The 27,706-nt window shown below is 39.7% G+C and overlaps 1 protein-coding gene and 1 long non-coding RNA gene across 2 annotated transcripts in view; one reads left to right on the top strand and one right to left on the bottom strand.

Moving 5' to 3' along the window:
• The window catches only part of LOC101740012 (semaphorin-2A), a 430,077-nt gene that overhangs the window by 173,733 nt on the left and 228,638 nt on the right, over positions 1-27,706 (bottom strand). The window contains exon 4 of the mRNA XM_021349434.3: positions 4,750-4,894. Within this exon, the coding sequence (XP_021205109.1) occupies positions 4,750-4,858 (109 nt within the window). The 5' untranslated portion in view covers positions 4,859-4,894. The remainder of the gene's footprint in view (positions 1-4,749; positions 4,895-27,706) is intronic.
• The window catches only part of LOC134200575 (uncharacterized), a 36,609-nt gene continuing 16,385 nt past the window's right edge, over positions 7,483-27,706 (top strand). Inside the window, exon 1 of the long non-coding RNA XR_009975547.1 lies at positions 7,483-7,775. This is a non-coding gene — a long non-coding RNA (uncharacterized LOC134200575). The remainder of the gene's footprint in view (positions 7,776-27,706) is intronic.

Raw genomic sequence — 27,706 nt, 5'->3', positions numbered from 1 at the left:
CCTTCCGAAACTCAGACGGACCCTCGCAAACAAAAACAGAGTGTTTTCAAAACATTCAAAAAGTATATATACTGCGTTTTTTTACCGACCTTTAAAGTAGGACTTGCCTAATTTACGCAAATAAATATTCTGTTCGTTTGTTTGTATGTATGTTTGTTTGGTAACGGAATATTTGAACGTCATTTACCTCAAGAGATCCGATTAACTGGAAAATGTGTACTCGTATCAAGGACCGGTGATAATACAATAATTATATAACTTTGCTCATTAGATTAATTCATTCATCACTAGACCTTTAGATTTGCTCTGGATGTTAGTCCGGGCAGTTCGGTTTGCAATTTAAGTCTTTTAAGTTTTTAAACTACAAATCTATATACTATTTCACTTCAGGACAGATTACAGGTACTTCATCTTATGATATAGACCGCGAGTCGTATCTACAAATGGGTATAAAAAAATCATAAATGTGATGTATCGAAATTCACTTCGTAAAATTTCCTACAACCTACAGTCCTATGTATGTTCTTCGTTTTATATTAACCTATGAAATAAGAAGATAGGACATCAACAGCAGAGTGGGTGCTTAAATTGCAACTTTGTCAACGAAATGACTTGGCCGATGAAGAACTTTGTAATTTTACTGTACAACGACCAAATTAGTTTCAGGACGAGCACAATTCAAGAGCCCGCGACCTTTGCTGTGCCCGATATTAACTTAAAACAATGTAACCAAACGTGAAAGCAAAGCATCAAAATACCCCAGTACAGTACAAATGCAATTAAATCTAACCGTTAAACTCAGACGTTGTCGTAAAAGTTAACTAAAAGCCCGAACAGAATCTTTGTTAGATTTACGTTTTATGGTTCGCGAAAGAACGAAGAGAGAATAATTTAATAATCCTGAGTAATGATAAACGAAACGTATACCCGATTTTCTTTACTTTAAAAGGCTAGTAATGAAATCAGAGCCAATACCATTGCTTTAATTAAAGGCAATCTCGAGAACAAAAGGTTTTGAAAGTCAAGACTTCGCATTGTAAATACAATAATCTCCTTAATGGAAGCTTTAGTTTTGCTTTACGTAGTAGAATACTTATGCATTTAAATTAAATTCGATGTTTTGTTCGAACTAAAGTTCCTGCTTGTAAATTTATATTTAATCAATAACGCGAGCTGTTTCCGTTTTGAAACATCCCGTATGGCTACGTCACGGGCGCGGGTAGGAACAAAACGTCTGGAAACGTCCGGCGTATGAGTCGTGCACATTTGTCGTCGGCAGGTTACCATCTATACTTTTAATTGGCAGTCGTAAATCTGCCTGCAGCCACGAGACACATTGAAGTGTGGTCCAAGTTTACGCATATCCAATAATTTTGATTATAAATTTAAAACGAGAAAATCTTTTCGTAGGCACTATAACGGGTATATAGCTGATGGTGTAATTCATTTTGGTCTTAAAATAACTATGAATTTAAAACAAAATTCAACTAAATACAAATATCCAAATCGTGTAAGCTTTGAAACAGTACAATCAATTTATTATATATTGCTATGTAATGGTCAAATTTTTTTTTATGACAACATTTTTGCACGCAATTGTAACGCAAGTAAAATAAGCTGTCGTATCTTGGACCAAACTCTTGAACTATATTTCTCCGTTCGAAATTGGGCAAATGTAATTCGTTTGTATAGTATTCGTAACTGCTTCATAAACAATGTGGCCGGTGCAAATACCGTCTCAAATAAATAGGAGGAGTTTTATTATTTCTGTATCATTGAGTTTATCTGCATATAGGCATTTATATAGGTATAATAATAATTAAAAAACAATTCAAAGTGTAACAATAAAAATGGCGAATTGACGGTAACTTCATTAGCTTTAATTATATTAATAAAAAGAGGTGCCTAGCACAAAAATGCTGTTAATTCAAAGTGGTACAAAATAAAAATTCATCTGTCGTCAAGTTTATAATCGTTATCAAGTAATTATATTTAATAAATTAAACCCAGCTTATAGAAATATTTTGAAATAAAATTTAATTCAACTAGAGGTCCCGCAGTAGTCGAAATTCGACTATAATTAATGGGAATTGTAAGTTTGTACACTATTATGATTGTATTTTATACTACTATAATCACAAATTTCGCCAAGACTACACTATAAAAAGTATGAACAAAGACAAACCATATTCTATTCTCAATTTGACAACAGACGTCAAGAACGAAAGTTTGACAATAAATAGTATGCATGCGTGTGTGCGTCAAATACATGGTATGTAGTGTGTGTAATGTTTTCTTTATTAATTTAATGTACCTTTTATGCTTATTTTAAAAAAATATAAGCAATGTGCACTTCTTCTCTATATTCTCTATAAGTGTGGAAAATTTCATACTCCTCCGTCCGCGCAGTTTTCGTAAAAAGGGATACAAAGTTTTTGCTTCACGTATTAATTTATAGATAGTACGATAATATCTGATTACGGTGTTACAACAGTACTTTTTTTTCCTTAGTTTGTGAAGTTTGTAAAACATTTTTTTTAACTCTTTACAAATAAACAAAGAAAATCCTAACGTGCAAACGATCGTTCTTTCCAACAATTACCTGAAGCATTGCAAAAATGCGTCTTCGTGTTTTTATATGCCGACTGCGAACTCTTAATTGTACTTTTAGTTCGTGACTTGCATTTCAATCGTTTTATAGGCTTGTACCGTTTGCATCATTTCAATTTACTGTTGTGTTTTATTTTTAACCTAATTATAAAAAACATTTCAAACTTTTCCGCGTTATTGCTGTGATATAATTTTAATATCTATATATTTAAAAATGAATTGCTGTTTGGTCTCGCTAAAACTCGAGAACGGCTTGACCGATTTGGCTAATTTTTGTCTTAAATTATTTGTGTAAGTCCAGAGAAGGTTTAAAAGGTCGATAAATGTGAAAATGCTCGAAATTAAATATAAAAAACAATTTTGTTTTTTCTTTGACGTGTCCCCCGTCGGACGGATTCTTTTTTTGTTTTAAGTTTATTTTATACAATAGTTTAGGTCTTTTATTTATCGATTGAGGCACTACGAAGTCTGCCGGGTCAGCTAGTTAACAATGTATATTTCTTCTGTGCGTGTGTGTTGTCACTAAACTCCTCCTAAGCGGCTGGACTGATTTGAATGATTTTTTTTGCATGCGTTTGGGTGGCACCCTGGATGGTTTAGATTCACAAATCAGCCCGGCAGATGGCGCTGCAGTCGGAATCTAGGTTATTTATCTCTCCTAGAAATAATTTATATAGCAAAACAACGTTTGCCGGGCCAGCTAGTTAACAATATAAAATTCTAATAAATTTCCATCAAACATTAGCATATTTAGAATGACACTGAAACGGACAGTGATATATAGGTTTAATATCTGTCATTCGCATAAACCAAATAATGAACTCCTTCAAGTTTTAATTATTGCGGTGATTCATTGTCGGCGAAGCCCAACAAAACCATGAACAATTCCGAATCCATTCAATTATTCAAACTTTTTAATTAATATTAATAGGAGCTCCCAATTTCTAAAGAAAGAATACCGAAGGCACAGGATAAAAACTCCACCGAGATCTGCGTTACCCACAGCTGTGGACTGTAAATTAATTCGAAAACAATAAAGCGTCGGAGCGACCAAGTCCGAAAATAGACAACGCAGAGAGAATAAAAATTAATACGAAATTGTTATTAGAGTCTGTGAACAAAAGTAGGCTTGTTTTAAGCTGGTGTGGGTGAACAAGTCGGCAATAAACGTCACGACAAGAGAGATAGGAAATTAAACGAAACTAAAGCGGAGTCAGCCGTGCGGACATCTAGGGGAGAAGTTTGGGACGGCCAAAACCTTGCCATTCCTAGATGTTTCAAGTATCGAAATTCATTAAGTAATTTAGCGATAACGTTAATATTTCATAAGATCGAAAACTGTAGAACTCCTTAATTACTAAATGTCACGTAAAATATTAAGAGAAGAAGATATTTTTACGAGAAAATCTGATTCGACTGAGTTAATAAGTAATTAATCTAACTTCAATATGATAACTTATTTCGGAATATTTTTAGACATTCTTGCTCTGGGTTAATAGACAAGGTCAACTGGGTGTTAATTGATTACTAGAGCTCACAGAGATCTCAATGTGAACGCTGCAAAGACACCTCGAAAAATGAGTTTTTTACACTGGTGGTAGGACCTTTTGTGAGTCCGCACGAGTAGGTACCACCACCCTGCCTATTTTTGCCGTGAAGCAGTAATGCATTTCGGTTTGAAGGGTGGGGCAGCCGTTGTAACTATACTTCAGACCTTAGAAATTATATCTCAAGGTGGGTGGCGCATTTGCATTGTGGATGTTTATGGGCTCCAGTAACCACTTAACACCAGGTGGGCTGTGAGCTCATCCACTCATGTAAGCAAGAAAAAAAAGAGATCAAAGCCTCAATTGTATTGTTAAACAGATTTCCTACACCTTAAACTGCATGAGTGCTTCGCGGCATAAATAGTCAGAACCGTGGTACTTACTAGTATGAGCTTTTAATATGCCCTACCATAAGTAAAACCAATTCATAATTTGCTCGATTAACTAAACAATAGATTTCCTACACCTTAAGCGGCATGAGTCCTTCGCGGCATAAATAGTCAGAACCGTGGTATTTACTAGTATGAACTTTTAATATGCCCTGCCACAAGTAAAACCAATTCATAATTTGCTCGATTAACTAAGCACTTACCTTTAGGCAGCGGCTCTATAACAACTTTAACAGCTTCAATGACAGCTAGTCCCGACAAAATCCACAGCAACGCCATGGTGCTCTGTGCGGAACGAATCACTTCATTCATTTTTCTAGTATGTTCTATGTCTTCCACATTGCTTCACTGAAACAAAGTAAAATTTTATTAGATAAAAAATTAAAAAGTACTTTAAATCACACAGTTTGGGATCGGCGCATTAATGCGTGACATATATTGAATGATATGTCTTAGAAACTTTAAGACTAACTGTTTTTTTTATTGCCCTTGTAGGCAACCGAGCATACGGCCCACCTGATGGTGAGTGGTTACCGTCGCCCATGGACTTCAGCTATGCCAGGGGCAGAGCCAAGCCGCTGCCTACCGTTGAGTACTCTCCACAAACCTCGTTTAAGAAAGATAAGTCATAGCGCTTGGGAAACACCGTGGAGGGGAGTTCATCCCAAAGCCGGATGGTACGTGGCAAAAAGATCTCTGGAAACGCACTGTGGATGAACGCAGTGGCTTCAAGTAGTATGGATGAACTCTACTCCGGTGGCAGGCGGTGCGATAGTAAAAACGAGATGATGGAATCATCTCAAATAATTCTTCAGAGCACTCCCCATGGAACATGCAGTACAAAATGCAGAGAGAAGCAAAGGCCCTTTCACAGACCCAGAGGTTCCAAACGATCCGTAATTCGTAATTGTCAACTGTTACTTAGCATGAAAATTTTGAAAAGTGATCATTTTTAACAATAAACTTTAAACGTGCCTTGACGGAAAGTATTTGATATTTGACTTATTTAAGGATATCTTCGAAAAAATGTTTTCAAGACCGCTAACAACTCCAAACAAACGTAAAATAAAGGATATTTCTGTGAGAGAATCTGCAAAATGGAAAATATTGGATCGGAGCGAAGCATTAGCGCGTCAGACACATCAGACGCAGTTCAACGTTATATTGACACGATTCAATCTAACTCACAAATCCAATCCCTCAACTTTTGAAGCGTCTAATATCTACGCTTCTGCATTTATGAATAATAACTGGAAAAAGTTAAACTCACAAATCCAACTCGATCTGAATATTGTAGATTCTGAAAGGTACACCGCGAATAGGGAAAAACGTAAAACATTATTTGAGACTTCGATGTTGCTTCTTTATCAGAAAGTTTGTTACGGATTATGGTATCTGAACTGGATTGATGTATTAAGGGGTAGGTTACCCGATAACTTCTGACTTAATGGAAGCTTAAACAACAGTTGAATAACTAACAAATCATGTACCTGATTGTACCTAGTATGGCTTTGAATGAATCATTTTTGACGAAGTGAAAGTAATATTTAATGTCACAATTTGGTTTTTATTAAAGGCCTCGTAGCCTAAAGAATCAGACGGCCTATCTACTCGTACTGAGCGATACGACTGTACCTTCAAGCCGTTTTGTAACTAAATAAGTACTCTGCCTGTTTTTGCAACGAAGCAGTATGTATTCCGGCTTGAAAATAATCTTACCCGTTGTAATATTAAATCTTGGACTTCATATAATGTCATATAATGTCAGTTAATGTAGGTTTAGTTAGGTTCTGACCCTGGACGGAGATCGGACGTCGGGTGTAAGAGTGCAGGGGAGTCGTTTAGTGGGTGGGCCCTAAAATCCTTGGGCCCGCGATCTGCTCTCAACACCTGCAGATCGTTGAGTATCACATACCCCGCGCGCCCCCTAGGCGCGGGGACCTCGTAGGAGGTTCGGCCCCCGGCCCGAAAAAAAAAAAAAAAAAAAGTAGGTTAATGACCTTTGTGAAAATAAAAATAGTAGTGTTTTATTGCAATCCGATTTTTTTATTTCAATTTTATTTAATTTGAAAAGTTGAATTTACTACAATTGCGAATTAGATAGAAGATAAACGATATTAGACATTTTTTAAACACGCACTTTATTTGTGTATTTTAAAAATCGTATCCATAAGAGCCGAGCATTTGAGTAAGTCGCCTTTAAGCAACAAGAAGCACTAATAATAAATGAGCGTTTATTACTTTGCAAAGGTAAGCTATAGTAATTACAGCGTGTGCCATTAGCCTGTGTGTTAGTTGAAACTAACGCGGAATGGTTTAACTCCATTTTTAATTACGTAGATCATGAACTACGAGGGATATCCATTCTCCTCGCCTTATTTTGGTTTGAATATTAAATCAATCGCAGCTACTTGCGGTTTTACTACAAAAATAATACCTTAAAAAAAGTTAAGACATTTTAATTTTAGACCTTAAAAGAGGACCACAGATTTTAATTAAAAAGAAACTAATTCTACCTTTATAGCAGTTTCATTAAGGCACTTTGGTATTCATCAGTCACACATAGAGGTGCGAGGCACTGTACAAGGAGACATTCTAATTACTGTGATAGGCGTGGCCGTCGGGCGACACCTGATTAAGGCATCAAAGATTCCACCAGGAGCCCGTTCGTAATTATTTGGCCTCATCACAGTTTCAGATTTTTTCAGTAGATACAAATTATAAATGTAAGATTTATAATTAATGCTCAGTGTATTCTCGGTGAGCAATTCATAATTCGAAAGTAATGACGAAATAATAAGTTTTCGACACCAGTCTGTGGGTTTTTGAGTTTTTATCACGGCAACACTAGTCGCGATTTGACGGTGCCTTCGCGACTTGACATCTGTCACTTCTTCTTGCTTCTCGAACGGAACAGTATACATGTGTGACGGTCTTGCTACGGTTTGCTACGGTTTTTCATTATCACTTTTTCCTTATCGATCCTCGCCCTAGAGCCTTTTTCCTAAGTGATACGGCGTGATTCGACAAGGACATCGGTTCCGATGAGTGATAAGCTAATATATTGTTAAAAAAGTACATTCGTTATTTAAAACGAAATTGACATCTTCTTACATTCTATTAATAAAAGATGTTTTTGCACTAAACAATAAGTCGTCGTAGACTAAAGGATAAAATGCCCCATATACTCGTATCGAGCGATGCTACTATCCTAGTGTTCGAAACTCAGGTGGGTACCATTTTTTTTCTAATTACACTCCTGACGTAGGAATACCACTGCGTAATAAAAATCAAACACGCAAAAATTTCATTTTGCGATATTAATATCAATTGAGATAACAAATCTTAAACTTCAAAATAGACTGAAGGGGGACCGTTAGATCGTGCACAGGTCTACGCAATAAAAAAAAAAAAAGATCTACGCACATAATATTTGGCTACTCACGGTTTGGATTTGCCCACGCAATAAAAATAAAATACCTTTTTTGCAATATTAGTTATTGTTTCGTTAACAATATACAAATACATATGTATGTATCGTCGATAGAGTGAAGTAACGGAGAACTTACTTAACTACGCATTTTCAGTGTAAGCATCACATTGAAAGGTGATTTACCTGCGTACAATCAAGGGTTGAATAAAATTGACGTCTCATTAGGAGGAATCGAGGACACAGTTTCAATTGATTTATACCAAATCCACGGGGAATCTAATAAATAACAATTTATTGCGATCGAATAGGATAAATAAGGACTTTGTTAAGGGTCATCATTACCTTGTGCTATTTGAAATAAAGGAAAATGCTTACTTTATATTTATGTATATTCACCCTTAACAAAGGAAGTACTTTACAAAAAATCGAAGCCTTCACTCGAGGATTTAATTTTTAAGTACCAAGAAGAGACTAATGATAGTTGCATCATTAAAATATATGTACTTTCAAAATTCCGTATATCTTCATTTAGATTTTTGAGCCGCCCAGTAAATCAATATTAACGTAAATTTCGTTTGAAGTAATTTGATATTTCAATTTCGAATTGGCTATACACGGTTTTTTTAAAAACTTTTTAGGTTTAATGAGAACTATTTTATTATTACATGCCCTGAAAATTCACATTATTTATTGATAATACAAAATTAGCCTGACAAGAGCCTAAGCTACAACGCGACCTTTCGAGGCAGCCCTGTAAAAAATAATTAGCATCGATGAAGAAAAACTTTTTAAAAATATCTATCAAAAAAGTACCGTCTTATTTAAATTTAAAGCAACGATGCAAACAAACAGAAAACATTCACAGGGTAACTACGCGTGCATTCATTTTATTCTTCATGGGGAAACAACGAAATTAGTGAAGTTTCTATGAACGGAGCGTGAAAAATATGTAATTATACCCTCGACGGGTCATTTACTGTAATAAGTACAGCTCTCACTGCTTAACTGAACTTTTAGTCGCTATTTTTAGGTTGTTTTATAGTATATTCAAGAAAAGTACGGGTTTTTTTAAAGTATTTCATACATACAATTATTTTTTATTTATTTTATATACTTATTTAAGGTAAATGTTGGGGTATACCCACCTGGTTTTAAATGATCACCGAAAACCATAGACATCACAACATGAATGCCGCCATCTTGAGACGGTCGATAAGATCGGTTGATGAGATCAAAGTCTCAATTATTATTGTATTGTGCAACTGGTGTGCTAGTCTTCAAGCCCGAAAGCACTACTGCTCTGCAGAAATTGGTACAGGGGTTATACCAACCCTGAGGGCTTTTAATACACCCTATCATAAGTAAATGTCGGTTGGCGTTCACAGTATACTAGTATAATAGTGTAATAATGTTGCTGACCATTCTCCGGTGATTTTCTAGTCACCTTTTACGACAGCTACGAAAATTAATTGGGTAGTGCTATCCTAGACCATTCACCGCACGGCCAAAGAATACTCACATGACTTTTTAAACATTTTTTTAAAACGCAATTAAAGATTATAGCAGGTTTCTCTAATATTACAAATGTGGGTCCATATTAGTTGAAATGCTCCAATTTTATAAATACGAAAGTCTTTTTATTAAGTTTTTTGTATTCTTTTTTGAGTAATTGAACTTATTATGATCAGATATGTTGTGGAAACATGTTGACACATGACATGATAATATAATTATGTTTATATAAAAATATTTTTTACGATTTAATAATGATAATAGTAACTTTAAATAAAACAAACAGTTAGGAATACAAACAAATACCAGCCATATTTAAATTTAAAAAGCACAGAACGAAAATTGAAAATTTTAATGATACCAACCATTTAAGGCTTAAATCGATCATCAGTTTAGGTTATTTTGTAAAATGATCCATCATTAGGGTTTTGTTCTTTTCCATCCCTTTTGAAAATAATTTTCCTTCATGTTTTTCTCATTGACTTTTAAAAGGAACATAATTTTTTGGAACGAATTTCCTTATGGGACGATGCAGAGGGGTACCCTAACCGGGAAAAACGTCCGTAACGTAAGATTTTTATTAGTAATGTACACAGTGTACGACCTAACTTTGTAATAACGTACAAAAAATAACATCTTTTTTTATCATTCATTGACCACGATCTCAGAGCGTTCATTTGCGCAATACACTAACTCTTATGCAAACAACCGTGAATGAAATGTACCACAATAAGTTCACACGTTACCGAATGACCGTGGGTTATTGCGAAATCTCAAGTTTTATTTTCTTTATACCTCGAATAGAACTTAAAATTAATATTTTTATAATAAGGAACTTCGTTCCTATCCGGTGTCCCACGACACCACACATCTTTTTTTATTACGTTTCTGTACTTAGTTTTCAAATAATCTATCAAATCAATCTTAAGTCTTAAATCTCTTAACTGAAAATTTCCGATTAATCAGAAATAATCATGATTGTCTAACATTAAATGCAGTGCCGTGGTCTTTGTTGGGTCCATTGACGGCGTGAAGCAAAACTCCATAGCGGCCGCCAGCGCCTTATTCTGAAGGAATAATCGATCTCTTAAAGGCAGCCACTCCGTTCGAAACAAAAGAATATTTTCTAGCCTATTATCAAAATTATAGACGGTGTAAGACAATACCGAGGCTCGGCTATGTCTTATTTTAATTGCTTCGTCTCGGGAGCTGGATTGTGTTTTATTACGGAATAACGCCGTCGATGCTTTGTTACTACTATCAGGATTTCAAAGACACGACTTAAAATATCTTGGAGCTCTCTTCTTAGAGTATAATCATTAGTTATGTTAATAGGTTTTTTTGTTAAATCTAGGAAACTACGAAGACAGTAATTTTAAGCAATGAATTAACTTCTACTTTTTACTTTTTTATTGCTTAGATGGGTGGACGAACTCACGGCCCATCTGGTGTTATGCGGTTACTGGAGCCCATAGACATTTACAACGTAAATCCGCCAGACACCTTGAAATATGAGTTCTAAGGTCTCAGTATAGTTACAACGGCTGCCCCACCCTTGAAACCGAAACGCATTACTGCTTCACGGCAGAAATAGGCAGGGTAGTGGTACCTACCCGCGCGGACTCACAAGAGGTCCTACCAGCAGTAATACATTTTAGTTTAATGTCCACTACAATATGTTGAATTGATCAATTTATCATTGTACAAAATGTTTTATCTAATTAGGCACCATCGTCCTGCGTATTCTTGCCACGAAACAGTAATGCGTTTGGGTTTGAAGGATAGATCAGGCATAATACAATTGATACTTTGACCATGATAAAATATATCTTAAGGGGTGTGGCAATATTAATGTCCATGTGCTTCTGTAAGCATTTAACACAAAATAGGACTTTGTTTTTAGTCAAAAAATATATAACAAAAGTGGCATTTTTTCGTAAAGTAAACTTATTCCTATGAAAACCGAGATTCACTTTCTCAACGTCTACAACGAACAAGATTCATTAGTCTTAGCGGATATTCACAAAGGCTATGTACTAGGAACAACGTCAGGAATATATGCGGTGCGGACGGTGGGTAGCCCTTTGTACAAAGAAACCTCGTGGGCCTGGCGTTGGCAATAAAGTCGTTACACAAACGCATTTTACTTAAATATACATAATAATATCTACATGTAACTAATGTACATAATTTTATAATGAATCCTAATGAAATAAGTGTGTATTAAGCGTGTTTTAAGCATATTTTTCTATTTATTTCCAACAAAGTTACATAATATATTTTTATTCCTCAGTGGAGTCTAAACTAAATGCAGCTTGTATCGCGAAATACCTACACATATCCAATTTTCTAACATAAGTGCATAACAAATATTTTAATCAATCTGATATCATCAGATTTTCGGTAGGCAGCGGCTTAGCTCTGCCCCTGGCATTGCTGAAGTCCATGGACGACGGTAACCACTCACCATCAGGTGGGCCGTATGCTCGTCTGCCTACAAGGGCAATAAAAAAATCAACTACTTTTTGTATAACAGAGTATCAGTTGAGAAAGGCTCCACTAATTCGGCTGACTTATTTTTTCTTCCTCTTGTCTTTGTACAAGCTGTATGTAGGAAATTAATATTACAAAAAATCTATTTGAAAATTTTCTAAGCATTTTATACAATTGCAACAGTTAAATAATGTAACCAATGGTACGTAAAGTCGCGAAAAAAATATTTTCTAGTTATAATTTTCTTCGGTTTTCTTACCATTCATTTAATTGGTAATTTATTTACATTAGTTAAGATAACATACAAAAGCTATCCAAATCTGCACGCTGTATCGGTTATGTTTTGATTTGTGTAACAGCGCGTGGAGTACAAATTACATTAGTGTATCCACGTGATTAGCGTGATATTAGTACACTAAGTATCTCATTTTTCAGACCACAACGACTTCTATAAACACTTGCTACATTTAAATCTAAAATAGATCAGATTTCGATTGTACTCGGCTTTGGCGATTCTTCATAAGCAAGAAATATTATATCATAGAATATTTAATATAATATATACCGTATCTACACTGTTATAGTTCGCAAAAGCTAAGAAATGCTTTCGTGCAAGCCGTTCGGGAAAAGCTGACCAACATACACGGCTGAATGGATTAATACGGAATATTGGAGAGTTGCTATAAGTCGAAGGCAATATTGGTCAGTGGTTTCCTTTTTTTTTTTTTTTTTTTTTTCCTACCTATGCTGATAGCCTTGAGAGGCTATTTCAGCTTCGCCCTAACGTTAGTAGGTGAGCTCGCGGGGCTCAACCGGAGAGTTGCTAACACTGACCCTAGCAAGAGCAGTGCTTCGCAGAATCTACCACCGGATCGGAAACGCGACCCACTGAGAAGATCCGGCGAGAAACTCAGTGGGCTGTGTCTATGGGTTAGTTCGCTCGTCGAGCCCTTCGTCGCAAGCGACGGGTTCGACGAGGACGGTGACCGGTGCTTGTGGTGCCTAAAAGCACCGTTAATGGATCAGGAGGATCCGTAATGACGTGCTTTGGGCGACGTCGACGGTTTACCATTCGGTCTACTGGGTCGGGTATGTAATTTCCAGCGGCTACGATGAGAGGGTTCTCATGTCGTGCCGCCTTCTCAAAATGGCGCAGCGATGCCGACTGTAGATACTTACTAAGAGAGTCGAGCTCCAGGTCATCGTGGAGATCCACATTCCTAAGGAACCATGGCGCTCCGACGGCTATCCTGCAGAATCGTGATTGAATAACCTGAAGGGATTTCAAGTGGGTGCGGGCTGAGTGAGCGAACACTACGCTTGCATACGTCATGACGGGGCGTATACAAGTTTTGTAGAGAGTTACCTTATTGCGGAGGGATAGTTTGCTTCGACTACAAAGCATTGGATAGAGTCGTCCTAGAATAAACGCGGCGCGGTCGCGTACCGTTTTTATATGGGGACGGAATGTCATACCTCTGTCGAGGGTGACGCCTAGATATTTGACCTTCGAGACCCACGGTATGGGCTGGCCAAAGAGAGTGATGGGACTAACGGCGGAGGTGTTTGCGCGCCTACTACGGAGTGGGATGCTCGAAGTGATGTTCGGAGAGCGACCCCTTTTGAAGAGCACCGCTGCGCTTTTCGTGGGGTTGATATCTATTCGCCACTTCCGGAACCACTGTCCCATGGTGGCTACTGCGATCTGGAGTCGCCGATGAAGCAGCGACATCTTCCTACACGAGTAGTAGATAGCCGTGTCATCGGCGAAGAGCGCTAGATGGGTCTCCGGAGACCGGGGTATATCATTGATATACAAACTAAATAATAACGGGGAGAGCGCGGAGCCTTGCGGGACTCCGGCAGTCAGTTGACGGGGACGAGAACGAGTTCCCTCTACTCGATATCGAAACGAACGGTTCGACAAGAAGTCTCGTATGATGAGCACGAGTCTGTCTGGCACTCCCATGTTGTACAGTTTGTAAATTAAACCGTTGTGCCAGACTTTGTCGAACGCCTTCGCGATGTCGAAGAAGAGGGCGCCGGTCGGGATTTGTTTACGCCTATTTAGTCCTATCAGAATGTGCTCCGTGAGGCGGTGCACTTGTTGTACGCACGAGTGTTTTGAGCGGAATCCGAACTGTTCGTCTATGAGAATTTTGTTCGCGGTAACAAAATCCCAGAGGCGTTTCCTAAGGAGACGTTCGTAAATTTTTCCTATCGTCGAGAGGAGACTAATCGGACGGTAACTAGAAGTTTCGTTTCTCGGTTTGCCCGGCTTATGTATACCGATAACGTCCGCTTCTTTCCACACCGCGGGAAAGATGCAGTGCGTCATAGCGGCATTTAAAATTGTAGCCAACATTGCTATCAGTTGGACTGGCAAAAATTTTAGCGCGCGGTTGTGGATGCCGTCGGAGCCTGGTGCCTTCCTAGGTTGGAGGTTGTGGATCGCGTCTCTAACTTCGTCCGTGGTAATGGGGGGTAACGCGTCCGAGGGCGGCAGGGAAGCTCTGCGCTCGACCTCCCTGTCGACTAACTCGGTGTGTTCGGGGTCCGCGTGTTGAGTGCTGGTGGTGCACTGCTCTTGCAGTGCATCGGCCAGCAGCTCAGCCTTGTCATCGTCATCGAATGCCGGTGGTTGGCCTGAAGGGCGTAAGAGGGGAGGCATAGTAGCGGTAGTTTCGGATTTGAGAGTCCTAGCTAGTCGCCAGTATGCTTGGTGGGAGGGCGCGAGTTGTTCTAAATAACTATGCCAATTATCGTTACGCGCGTCGCTTAAGCGGGAGCGGACTTCGCGTTGTAGACGACGCATCTGAATCCGGTTTGAATGCGTGGGAAGACGATCGTAGGCCCGGATTGCCGCGTTCCTAACTCTTAAGAGATTCCTAAGATCGGGGGACAGTCTGATGCGGTGGAAGCTGTCCTCCACATCGACTTCTTTAGAAGATCTAATGATCGCGGAAGAGATGTGATCGGTAATGATGTTTATGGATTCGACGGTGTCCTCGGGGGATGGATTCGAATCCGGGCCGTAAGGGAGGATTGGCGGAGCGGCGTCGGCTAGGCACGTGCCCAGCTTATTCCAATCCACCATGGTCCTCGTAACAGTGACTGGGTTGTGAGGGCGACCGAGCTGCATAACGACAGGTCGGTGGTCTGAGTCGAGCTCTGACATTGCTTCGATGGAACGCAAGCGCAGAGTTACGTTCCTAAGCAATGCCAGGTCTATAGTGCTCGGACGGAGCGCGATGTTATACGGATAACATGTTGGAGTTGGGGGACCGACTATTTCAAAGGTGAGGTCGTCTATAAACGCGTCGAGACGCCTACCGTTAACGTTTGTACGATGGCAGTTCCACCTAGTGTGGTGGCAATTTAAATCGCCTGCCAGGATGACAGAGTCTCCCATGCCGAGCAGTGACTCGATGTCACTGCTCAGGAGGGGCTTGTCCGGGGGGAGATAAACGGATGCGATGACGATCGGCTGGTGTCCCGTCAGCGAGATACGGCACACTGACGCCTCGATATGTAAGAGCGAGGGAGTATCGAGAGGGACAACGTGCAGGGCCCGTCTATAGTAAATGGCAGTCCCGCCTTTCGAGGCGGTGAGTCTGTCATTCCTAACCATGACGTAGTTCGCGACTTTCGGGTCGCGACGCGAGGGCTTCAGACAGGTCTCCTGCACTAACAAGATATCTATAAGATTGTCGCGGAGGAATTCGAAAATTTGATCGCGTTGCCGCGCGAGTCCGTTAGCATTGTAGAATGCTAACGTAAGGGAATACGGTTTTTCTCTACCTTTTTGCGCCATTGATTACCGGTAAAGATTTTATAACGTACGCGACACGGACTCGTAAACGTCCATGTGATCGAAAGCGGCCGCGAGCCGCTGTTCGGGGGTTACCGACCTACGGATAGCGTCAGCGAACGATCGCAGACGGTCGAAGTTCACCGCGGTGACGAAGTCGCGCACGAGCGCGAAGTCGTTGGCGGCAGAGGGTTGCGGGGGACGGAACGCGGGCGCGGGGCGAGGTGCGAGCAGGGGCTGGGGCGCGGGGCGTGTCACGAGCGGGGGCGGGGGTGCGGTTTCCGTTCCCGCCTTCGTATACGGCAGCGGTTTTTTCCACGCCGAGACCGTGGGAACTGCAGCCGGCACGAAGGCGGGTTTCGGCACTGAAGGTGCCGAAGTCTTTGGGCCGACGGTTCGCGGAGCCGGGTGGGTTGGACGTTTTCGCGGAGCCCTAGGACATCCACGGTAGTTCGCGGGGTGCCCTTGCTTAAGGCATAGGACACAGCTTGGAGGTTCGGTCGCGGTTTCCCTAACACGCGAGCAATCTAATGTGGCGTGGTCGCCGAGACACTTTACGCAGCGGGGGCGCGCGTGGCAATTACGAGCCGAGTGGCCGTAAAGCTGGCATCTGTAGCACTGCCCGGGAGTGCCACGTTTATGGGGGGCTTCGATGGAGACCCCGGATAGGCCGCAAACTGTCGAGAGGCATGAGATTTTCTTTTTTGCCTCCGGGGTTGGCTCCAACGCGACGAGTATCATGTTGTAGGGCTGCTTGCCCCGCCCACTGTGCATCCGATGCACACTAACTATAGGGAGTGCCTGAGCGATCAGGTCCTCCTTAACGTAGTCTATGTCTAGTTCTTTCGGTACTCCGCGTATTACTACGCGGAGCTCGCGGTCCTCCTGAAGAGCATAGGTGTGGAAACCTATGTTCTCCTTTCGGAGGTATGCTGAGAGGGCCCTATGGTCGCCCGGCGTTGCGACCTTAATCTGAATCCCATGCGCGACGTTACGCGCATGGGTGTAGTTAATTTTATTTGCCTGAAGGGCCTGGGATACGCGATTCCACGCTGTCTTCTCTTGAAGTATCAGCGGGGGCGGGGCAGCTACTTTAGGAGCGGGCGCGGGCTTGGGACGCGGCGGCGGGGTTACGCGGCGAGCGGAGTCCGACTCCGGTGTCACGACTACCTGCGGGCGGGAGGCGGTCGCGGATTTAGTTTGCTTCGTCGTGGAGCTCCGGGACTCCACGGCGCGAGTACGCTTTTTGCCGCGCGTTACGGTTTGGAACCCATCCGAAGTTCCAGGCTGAGGGCTTGACGCGGATTCGAAATCCATCTCCGATTCGGTATCGGAGCCTGAACTCGAAACGATCGAGGTCGCGAGGGACGAAGCGCGCGATGACGTAAACGACGCGGGCGCGGGGGTGGGGGTAGCGTTAGGCGCTATGTGAGCCGCATCGTGGGAACGTGCGCTCGAACTTGACGCGGCGGCGGGGGGCGCGCGACGTGCCTCCGAGGCACGGTTAAGAAACGCGGCGACGGACGCGGGGGGGGAGGGATTGCCACGGGCGGCCCTAAACTCTAGGTACTCGGCCCTAATTGACGGGTACCTATCCCGGAGGAACCCGACAATATCACTAGCACTATCTTCTTCCATTCTTCGGTCTTCTTGCCCGGGGGGGGCGGCCCCGGGACTTTTGTTGAACTCGCCGAAAGACGAGGCCCCGGATAGGATTTGTAACCCCCCTGTGCTGCAGGACAGCAAGGAGCAGGGGGGGGTGGTTTCCTTTGGGGGAAACTATGCCTTTTATAGTATTTGTCTATGCACAGTACCATAACATCAAAACAACAAAACTAGTGCGTAAAATAGATATTTCAAGAAATGAATTTATGTTTCGCGACAAGTTCCAACAAGTATTTACTTATCTAAACAGTTTTCATCCTATGATGTAACTTTTTGAACAAATTTCCGCAAAATAAATTGTGTTGGCAAACTATTTTTACGGAGCGACAGAATCAGTTTCCATCTTTGGTAAAACTCTGGCAAAATTGCCAACTAGATACAGTCAACACGCCACCAGTCAGTCGTCCAGATAACTGCTTGCCAGACTCAAAAGAAATACTTTGTAAAATGACAAAATGTTAAAAAAACATAACGAAACACAACAGCGCGTTTATATTTATGCATTTTAATTTACCCTTGTCACTTAGTTTCGCCTCTCAAAGAGTATTTGTTGAACATTTTCAATTAACGCACGAGAATAAAAATCGATATTTTCCCCACAACGTTCGAATAATAAGTTGTTAAACGGTATATTTATGCAACTACAGTTTATTTATTCATCACTAGTTTAAATTAAAATTCCAACGTGAATATTCAATACACATTTTGTATCAACTTTAGTGAATTAAATATTTCTCACGTGAACGAAAAATCTAAAATTTCTTTCGTATTTACGTAGGGCCAAAAGAATTCAGCATAAAATTTTATTTACGTACTAAAATTTTACGTTAAAATAAACATATTTACGTATGGATTTATAGTAGCACGTACTTAGAAAATAAGCAGGGAATTTTCACACCCTCCCTTTTAATGGTCTGGTTAGCAAATACAGACGGCATAAAAACAACCGATTCAAATGTTTCAAATTTAAAATATTCTACTCAGAATTGCGATGGTAAAAGAATGTCTATGTTAATCTTGAACTGGATCTATAGCTTATTTTAATGAACAGAATATGGCAGTCGTCGTTGACAATGCAAATGCAATAAGTCACTAAAGTTAATTATTATGTTAACGACAATTTATCAAGTGTAAAAAAAGTGCCCGAAAAAAAAATTAGATTAGAACTTACAAGGAAGGCATACCTACAAGGAATAAATCTCAGTTGCTTACGCAAACAACGTACACTTATCCTGCACTGCGGAACATCAATATAAAATCCAATCAGGCGTGGTAAACATTTTTTTCCGACGGTACGATCTAATTTCGTGAGGCTTCGCGCCTCTCCACAATATCCACAAAGTAGTGAAAGTGGCTCGAAGTGCTCACACCGGCAGACAATCCGAGCTTTCCATTGTTGTCTTTGATTTAGCCGCCGCAGTGCGCACGTTACGAGCCCCGTATTTCAACGCCACAGGTAATGAGTACTTTTTAATCAGGTTCCTCGAGTACTACTAATTACTATTCACTATAGATTCCTTGCAGTGAGCTTACGCATTTCGCTACAAAAAAAGGGAAAAAGAAAATTTCGACGTCTAGGAAATTTTGTAACTTTGAGTTACCCTTCATGTCGAGTCAATAATCTCATAGAACTGAATGACATCTGTGAAACCGTACCGAGTTAAGAAATTTTATAATCTTCAACGTTCAAATATTCACATCCAATTTGCGAATAATAGTCCCGGTCTTCAATAAAATCTGTCAAATCATTATTCGTGGATATTAAACGAAAAACTCTGGGACATTTTCATTTCATCCCGCCGTTCATATTAACTTAGAGAGCAACCTAAATATGCACGCAATTTTCATCCATTCCTTTCCTAATGACTTTCACTGACACGGCGCAAAACCCCTCATTTTACACTTTGACGCGTTCACTTACGCCTAGTCCTGTCGCCATGTCATTTTCCAATGGAAGCTAAACTTGATGCACTGGTAAAATATGACACTTTGCCTCACGAAATAGAGTCTTATTTCAAATAACATGACGGCTGAAGCAGGGTGACTTTTGTCTATTCTGGGTCTTCAAGGATAAAGTATTAGTCGTCGGAAAAATAATACGGCTCAACTGAATTGCTTTGGTTACCAAAATAGAACCTTATTGCTCAAGAATTAATATTGAAAAAGTAATGATTTGTCCGTTAGTGTTGTGTTGAATAAAAATGAATGTTTTCGCTTTTAGATCGTTTTGTCTCTCAGTAACATGAAACTGAGTTCGCACCTCGAAAACAAAAGGTTCGGATTTTTTCACACATTATGAAAGTTCTTTGTACTGGCTCGAAAGGACTCTCGTATCGCGCTACGTATGTTTTGTATCTAATTAAATATCAGTCCTTCATATAGTTTTCGTTAGTAAGTGATAAAAGTAATTCTAACATTGGTGGGTGGCGCATTTACGTTGTAGATGTCTATGGGCTCCAGTAACCGCTTAAGACCAGGTGGGCTGTGAGCTCGTCCAACCATCTAAGCAATAAAAAAAAAAAATAAGAGTTTAGTGAAGAATCCTTTCTTTAAAACAATCTTTGTCAGACGAGCTTACAACCCACATAACGTCTCACCGACTAACCTGCATTCGATGTTTCTCTTGTTATATCTCACACGAGACACAAGCTTGTTTAGTAAAAAAATTTAGCAGAGTACCAATTCCTGAGTACAATATAATCTCATCGCTAGTACTCAACGTAGCAGTCATGGAACGTATTATAATAAAGAAGAAGTAGGGAATCCTACAGAACTAACAGAACATACTACCATCGTCGGATGAAATAAAAATATTGGCAGTAGCTTCAGAACGTTGACGTTTTATATATTATGTCTTCAGCTTAAAGATCGGACAGGCTAAACACATAATTATATCTGGCCTTCGACGAATATTATACGATAGCGTACAAAACAAGTTTAAATACTCAGAAACAAAGTTAATAAAATCCATCAAATATTCACGAACTCTCGATAAAGTACAAGTATTGGATAATAATGAAGTTGGTCCGAATACTTCATAGTAGCTGACCAATATTCTCCGTGAGGCATTCACGTGTCCGAAATTCTCAGACCGGCCGTGAAATGTGAAGCCAGTCGATTCACGCGACCAATTTATCTTGAACATTTTTAGTAAAAAAAATTCACTCGACAATTTTAAAAATTTTAAATTTTCGTTTAAATGTGGACTCAACCAGATTTTCTATAACACAATATAAATATGAGGATATTCGAGCTGAATTCGTGACAGGAGATTAGATACCGGATATTTTTTTTACTTGAAGCTAACTGGTAATTATCTTTAATGATCTACACAGGGGAAGTGTTATATCATCAGTTCAATCTATTGCCAATCCATGGTTTCTTGTAGTCGTTCAAGACCATATTATTATATATCATAAGCTATTCTGCTCAAATGGAAATAAAAAAATAGCCTGTTTTTTTAGGAAATTCTATTCGGGGTTATAGACAGTATTTGTTGTTCATTAAGTCATCAAGAACGTTTTTTTTTTTTTTTCTGAATATGTATTTTAAATATAAAATCTCCTACAAATTGATGGCCCAATTTCGCAGTCGTTTATTGTTAGGGTAACCGGTAGGCATCGCCTGCGGCCTTGTCTGCCATATGGGAGACATTCCCCGGTTCCCGGATCCTCTTAGTTGTTCTACATGCTTTCACACTTTTGGCCGTCCACAACAACGGGGAAAAAGCCGGGAGATGCGAAAACTTTGCGAATAACAAAAGTATTCGGGTTTTGACAAAATATTTTGTGTAAATCCTTCTTCGTAAGAGACTTGGTCAATGCGAATATGATGCGTAACTTTTGCTTTAACGTAACTTGAAATAAAATAACGTGAATCAAATATTTTTATGAAAGATGAAACATTTTTTTGGCACATCCGAGCCTTTTACGATCTATAAATTAGCGATGGACGGAATCGCTACCATCTGACCTGACGCAGGATTGTTATATGACTGACTAGGCGGTGATATAATTAGTGCCCCTTACGGCTAAGCCGAGGGTTCTTTGTTCAATTTATACATCGAACAAACATTCGCGTGACGTACAGGCTTGGTTGCTATGATGTCAGTCAGCAGTTTCTATAAATGTTTACTATTTGAACCTAAATACGTATGTATATCAGTCTCTGGTTCCTATAGTACAGGGAATACTTGTTTGGAGCTTAACGACCGTGTACCATTTGTCCTCATATATTTATTTATTATTTAAATAACAATATGCTTATTTTTTCTTATTTCTTCGATGGGTGGATCGCCCCAGGGCACACCTGGTATTATGTGGTTACTGGAGTCCATAGACATCTACAACGCAAATGCGCCACTCACCTTGAAATATATGTTCTAAGGTCTCAAGTATAGTTACAACGGCTGCCCCACCCTTCAAACCGAAACGCATTATTGCTTCATGGAGGAACTAGGCAGGGTGGTGGTACCTACCCGCGCGGACTCACAAGAAGTCCTACCACCAGTAAAAATAGACAACTACAACGTCAATGCCGCCATTCACTTTGAGACATGAGTTCTCCTTAGAACCTTTCTCGTGAATTAAAATTATCTCTTCCGGCTAGATTTCAGCCAAAAGTAATACTTCTATTTTGGGTAAGTATAATAGTTTTATCTTCTTCTTCTTCCAGTGCCTCTTCAATCCTGAAGGTTGGCCGTTAGCTTTCTGTATTCCTTTCTGTCAGCAGCCAGCCGGAACAGCTGTTCGACGGAGGCAATACCGGTCCACTCCCGGATATTCCGGAGCCATGACTTTTTTCTTCGCCCAGCACGTCTCTTTCCGTCCACTTTGCCCATAATTATCAGCTGCAGCAGTATGTATCGATCGTTCCTGAGCACGTGGCCAAGATACTCTATCTTGCGCTTTTTGATAGCAGGCAACATTTTCCGGGACATATGAACGCGCTGAAGCACGGTTTCGTTCCTGACCCTCTGCGTCCAACTAATGCGTAACATTCGACGGTAGCACCACATCTCGAATGCCTGTAGGCGTCTTGTAGTGTCCTCTTTATAATACTTAATTAATTTAGAAAACCTTTTTGAGTAGTCCATGTTTGTAGCCCAATCGTATATCCGAGGAATGCCTTTTTTATTTATTGCATACATGGATGAACGACTTCATCTAATCTAGTGTTAAGTAGTTATCGAAGACCAAAATGACTGATACCTTCACGTTGTAATTTAACTTTAGACATGAGATCTATGTCTCAATTATGTTATATACGAGTAATAGTAATCATTGTCATAGCTAAATAGTCCTTGATAAATTAATAAGTTTGTTGTTCCATTGATCTAAATATTAGATATCGATAGTTAAATAACATATCATAACTTAACATTAAATAACATAATATAATAAGCTAAAGTAAAGTACAATAAATATAGACTTGAATCTAAAAACTTCGCTTCAACTTAGAAAACATACTTCGATCTAATAATATATCGTAACATCTTAAATTCGACATCAACAAAATGCTGTAATCTATTTATAAAACGAAAACGTGTAGGACGAATACTTAATGCGAGAAAAACATTTTCTGCTACGCTCTTGAGAAATCAAAAAGTTATACCATGTGCGCACAGTGTGAAATAAGCTTTTTGTTTCAAAAATGTATTACGTGTCACTGTCAAAATATCACTTATCATCTCTAAAATAAATAGATATTAAGACTGGACTGTTTAATAGTAGATGGAGATGAGCAGGCAAGCTCACTACCCACTTGGTGCAAAGCGGTTATCGGAATTCGAAGCCTCAACAGGCATAAAACAGAGAGGATATAATTTGACCATTTTTTTAAAAATGTCTCCAGATAAATAAATAAATACGTACCTAGTGGAGAAAGGAAGAAAAATTGCCAAAGATAAAAAGAAAATATAACCTTTAAGTGAATTAGAAAAAAAATCAGATCAAAATTATCCATTATTTGCTTTCTGCTTAACAAGGCTTATACTGGGAGTACCCTTAATGATTTATTTGGATTCTAACGCTTTAGTTCCGAAGTGAAAATACAACGGCGATTAGAATAATAGGATATAGTTCGGGAATTCAACTAATCCCATTAATCATCTTTGAAATTCAATACATTGACACGTTACGCTGCGTATCGGGAGTCGAGCCGGCCATTATGTGCATTCCATAGATTTTATGATGTTTCAGTTTCTATAGATAGAAGTAGAGGATTGAAGGAGGGGAAATATTTGGAATATCACCACTTAGGTATTCGAATATGCAGATCGTCAATTGGAATGCCATCTCCAACCCCTATTTGCCCTGTGAGTTTGTTAGCATTCCTAAGGCAAACGTTAGAATGGATTGGTGAATTATTCGAAGTGACCAATTTCATTAAGTAATTACATTATCTTTGACCTTTTCAGTAATTGACAGGGTGTGTCCTGGTTAACGAAAATTTGAATTCTTCGCCGAATTTTATTATGGATATTAAAATATAAGAAATTCGGCTAAATTTAATATGGTTTGAAGATCCATCACAGTAGACGTTTTTGCGAAAAGATGCTTAAAACTCGTGAGAGTAAGGCTTAAATGTTGTAAAGTCTTAAAGTTAGTCTTAGACATAATCAAAAATATGTAACTTTATGGATTATCCCGAGGTTCAGCCATTTTACTTTTACATATTCCTGAGTACCTCGCAAATTTCACAGACATAGACGACGGTGTTTTTCATGTAGAAGAAAAATGTAAAATTCTGATGCTGAATTCTCGATTAAGCTGTAAATGTAATTATCATTTATTTATATAATAACCTTATTGGTTTATTAATTAGTGACTGGAATTACGGCATCACAAAGTTCAGATTCGAAATCCGAGAAACGCTATTAAAGGTACCATTGACTTCCACGGTGAAGGAATAACATTCTTCTTCTCAGTCGCATGCACTCTTGGCAGAGGGGTCGTGGTCATCACTTCGGCTGGTGGTGCGCTTCACCAGACGTCGCCATTCCTAGCGTACCGCGGCCCTTCTTGTGCATAAGGAATAACATCGTGCAATAAAAAACAAACCCTATAATTATAATTCACGTAATTACTTGTGGTAGGACGTCTTTTGAGTCCGCACGGATAGGTATAACCACCCTGCCTATTTCTGCCGCGCAGTAGTAATTCGTTTCGAGTTGAAGAGTGGGACAACGGTAGTACTGTAAAAACTGAGATCTTAGAACTCGTATCTCAAGGTGGGTGGCGGCATTTACGTTGTAAATGACTATGGGCTCCGGTAATCACATGCGGTGGGCTGTGAGCTCGTCCACCAACCTAAGCATTACAAAAAAACCTGGAAGCGCAATTCGGGTGTATGTTTAATATCTCCTATGAAAGTTTTTTTATATCCACAACAAGAGAACATTTGGATGTGTATGTAACGTTACGAACAAAAAACATATAGTTGTCATAATATAGATAACTGTACTTGTGTGCCCATTTAATTGTGGCTCCGCCAAAGGTAATGATGGGACTTATTTTATTAGATACAGATTTCAGAGGACTAAATTTTAAATTGTATTGAAATTTTCAAAGGAAATATTGAGGAGGGTTAGTAATACTACGATTGCTTTATAGATTTAAGCGAGACGTTTTTTTTAAGGCGGCAAAACGTGACCTGCATAGCTTAAGGTCCATTGTTCGATCGCAAAGGACCAGAGTTTCCTAAGTTTTTTTTTTTTTTTTACATAAAAGCGAATTCACTTATTTGAGTTACCGCCAAGTAATAAATTCGAGGGGGAGTTGTAATAAAATGAGACGACAATGAGCGGTGCCTTCCGTTTGTTGATAAACTGACTTGTGCGATAACAATGGCTTACTGATTAAGTACAGAAAAAATATATCGTTGCAATGATAATATGCTATGATAAGTTCGTTAACATTCTATTTGTTTTTTAATGATTTCTCAAATTGATAGGAGTTTTTTTTTATGGCTTAGATGGGTGGACGAGCTCACAGCCTACCTGGTGCTAAGTGGTTACTAAAGCCCATAGACACCTACAACGTAAAAGCGCCACCCACCTTGAGACATAAGTTCTAAGGTCCCAAGTATAGTTACAACCGCTGCGCCACACTTCAAACCGAAACGCATTACTGCTTCACGGCAGAAATAGGCAGGATGGTAGTACCTGCCCGTGTGGACTCACCTACCACCAGTAAAAATTGATTGTATTGGTTGAAGTATTGATTCTTTGCAACTTTAGAACCTTTGTGCCTTTTATGAATAAAAGTCTAGACGTATGTCCAATGTGACCAAACTAGGTATAGGGTTGGCACTTTAGTGAAGAATTCTGTAATAACTTCTCAATCAACGATAGGTGTCAGACGTGTAGTTACAACAAATTATTTTGTTTTTATTCGCTCTGTTGTCTGTAACCACTACTACCCTGACATCTGCCTATAGAAGGCGCAATTTCTCCCATTTTTTTAATTTATTCTTTAGATAGGTCAATGTATTAACGACTTACCTGACGCGAAGGCTTTGTGATAGAAATAAGCGAGATGGTCGTACGTACCCATGCGGGCTTAGGCATCCTATCACAAGTAAAATGGAATTATCTACTACCTAAGCATGCAGTTATTTCTGTCTTCTATCGTAACCCTTTTTAATCAACCATGTTATTTAAACGAGATAAGTTCTTCCAACGTCCGTGGATCCGAGCTCAATCGGGTTCTAATCTTTGTTTGATTTCAATTAACACTCTGTAATCGGGCTGCGACTGTAATATTTTTTTTGCATTAAATAAGAAAAATACTGATTTTTTTTAAATATTCAATTTAAATGCACTCTAGTGTAATTTCAATTCTTGGAACTTACTCATCATGTACATAGTTCGTTAAAAATAGATTTGTTTAATGCATAGACGGGTATATAAAGTTTTTTTTTTCCTACCTAACTGAGAGCCTTGAGAGGCTAATTCAGCGTTACCTTAACTAGTAGGTGAGCTCACAGGGCTCAAACCTGACGACGTTGCCAACACGAACCATAGCAAGAGCCGTGCTTCGCAGAATCTACCACCGGATCGAAAACGCGACCCACTGAGAAAATCCGACGAGAAACTCAGCTGTGTCTGTGGGTTAATTTACTCATCGAGCCCTTTGTTGCGAGCGACGGGTTCGACGAGAACGATGACCGGTATATAAAGTCATGACCTACATGGTTATAGGAACCTATAGAAATAACAACGAGAATAGGCGATGTCGTCGTCGATTGAAGTCGTCGTGGCCTAAAGGATAAGACGTCCATTGCATTCGTGTTGAGCGATGCAACGGTGTTCAATTCCCGCAGGCGGGTACCAATTTTTCTAATGAAATACGTACTCAACAAATGTTCACGATTGACTTCCACGGTGAAGGAATAACATCGTGTAATAAAAATCAAACCCGCAAAATAATTATTATTTGCGTAATCACTGGTGGTAGGACCTCTTGGGAGTCCGCACGGGTAGGTACCACCACCCCGCCTATTTCCACCGTGAAGTAGTAATGCGTTTCGGTTCGAAGGGTAGGGTAGCCGTTGTAACTATACTGAGACCTTAGAATTTATATCTTGAGGTGGGTGGCGCACTTACGTTGTAGATGTCTGTGGGCTCTAGTAACCACCTAACACCAGGTGGGCTGTCCATCCATCTAAGCAAAAAAAAAGAATAACACAATTGGCTTCGAGACGCATGTTTGTCTCGAGTATACATATAGCACCTTTTCGGAATCTTCAAACAGGAACGCATGTCTGTTTTACGGCTAAAAGCCATCAGTATTTACGCGAATTAAAATTATTGCAAGTTTGATTTTTATCACAAAACGCTATTCGACTAATCGTGGAAGCTATTCGTTAGTATATGTCTCTTGCGCAATTTCATTAGAAAAACTGATACCTGTTTGAACCGACTGATGATACCGATTTGAACATCAGAATAGATCTTGCAATACGAGTACACTTTTAGGCTTAACCTTTGAGCCCGAACGATTTTAGTCTTTGAATTTTTTTATCAGTAAATTTGTGATATTCTTTAAAATTTATATTATACTAGCGACCCGCCCTCGCTTCGCTTCGGAAATATTAAATTTTATCATTGATAGGCGAGTCCCGCCATGTTGCGCGCGGTACGACAATAACTGCGGGTGACGCCGCGGGGTGAAGCTAGTCTAAAAAAAGTAGCCTAGGTTATTTCTCATATCATCAGCTACCTATCAGTGAAAGTCCCGTCAAA

Source organism: Bombyx mori, chromosome 18, assembly GCF_030269925.1.
Source record: "Bombyx mori chromosome 18, ASM3026992v2".
Taxonomy (NCBI): Eukaryota; Metazoa; Arthropoda; class Insecta; order Lepidoptera; family Bombycidae; genus Bombyx; species Bombyx mori.
This window is presented reverse-complemented; position numbering and strand designations above follow the sequence as displayed.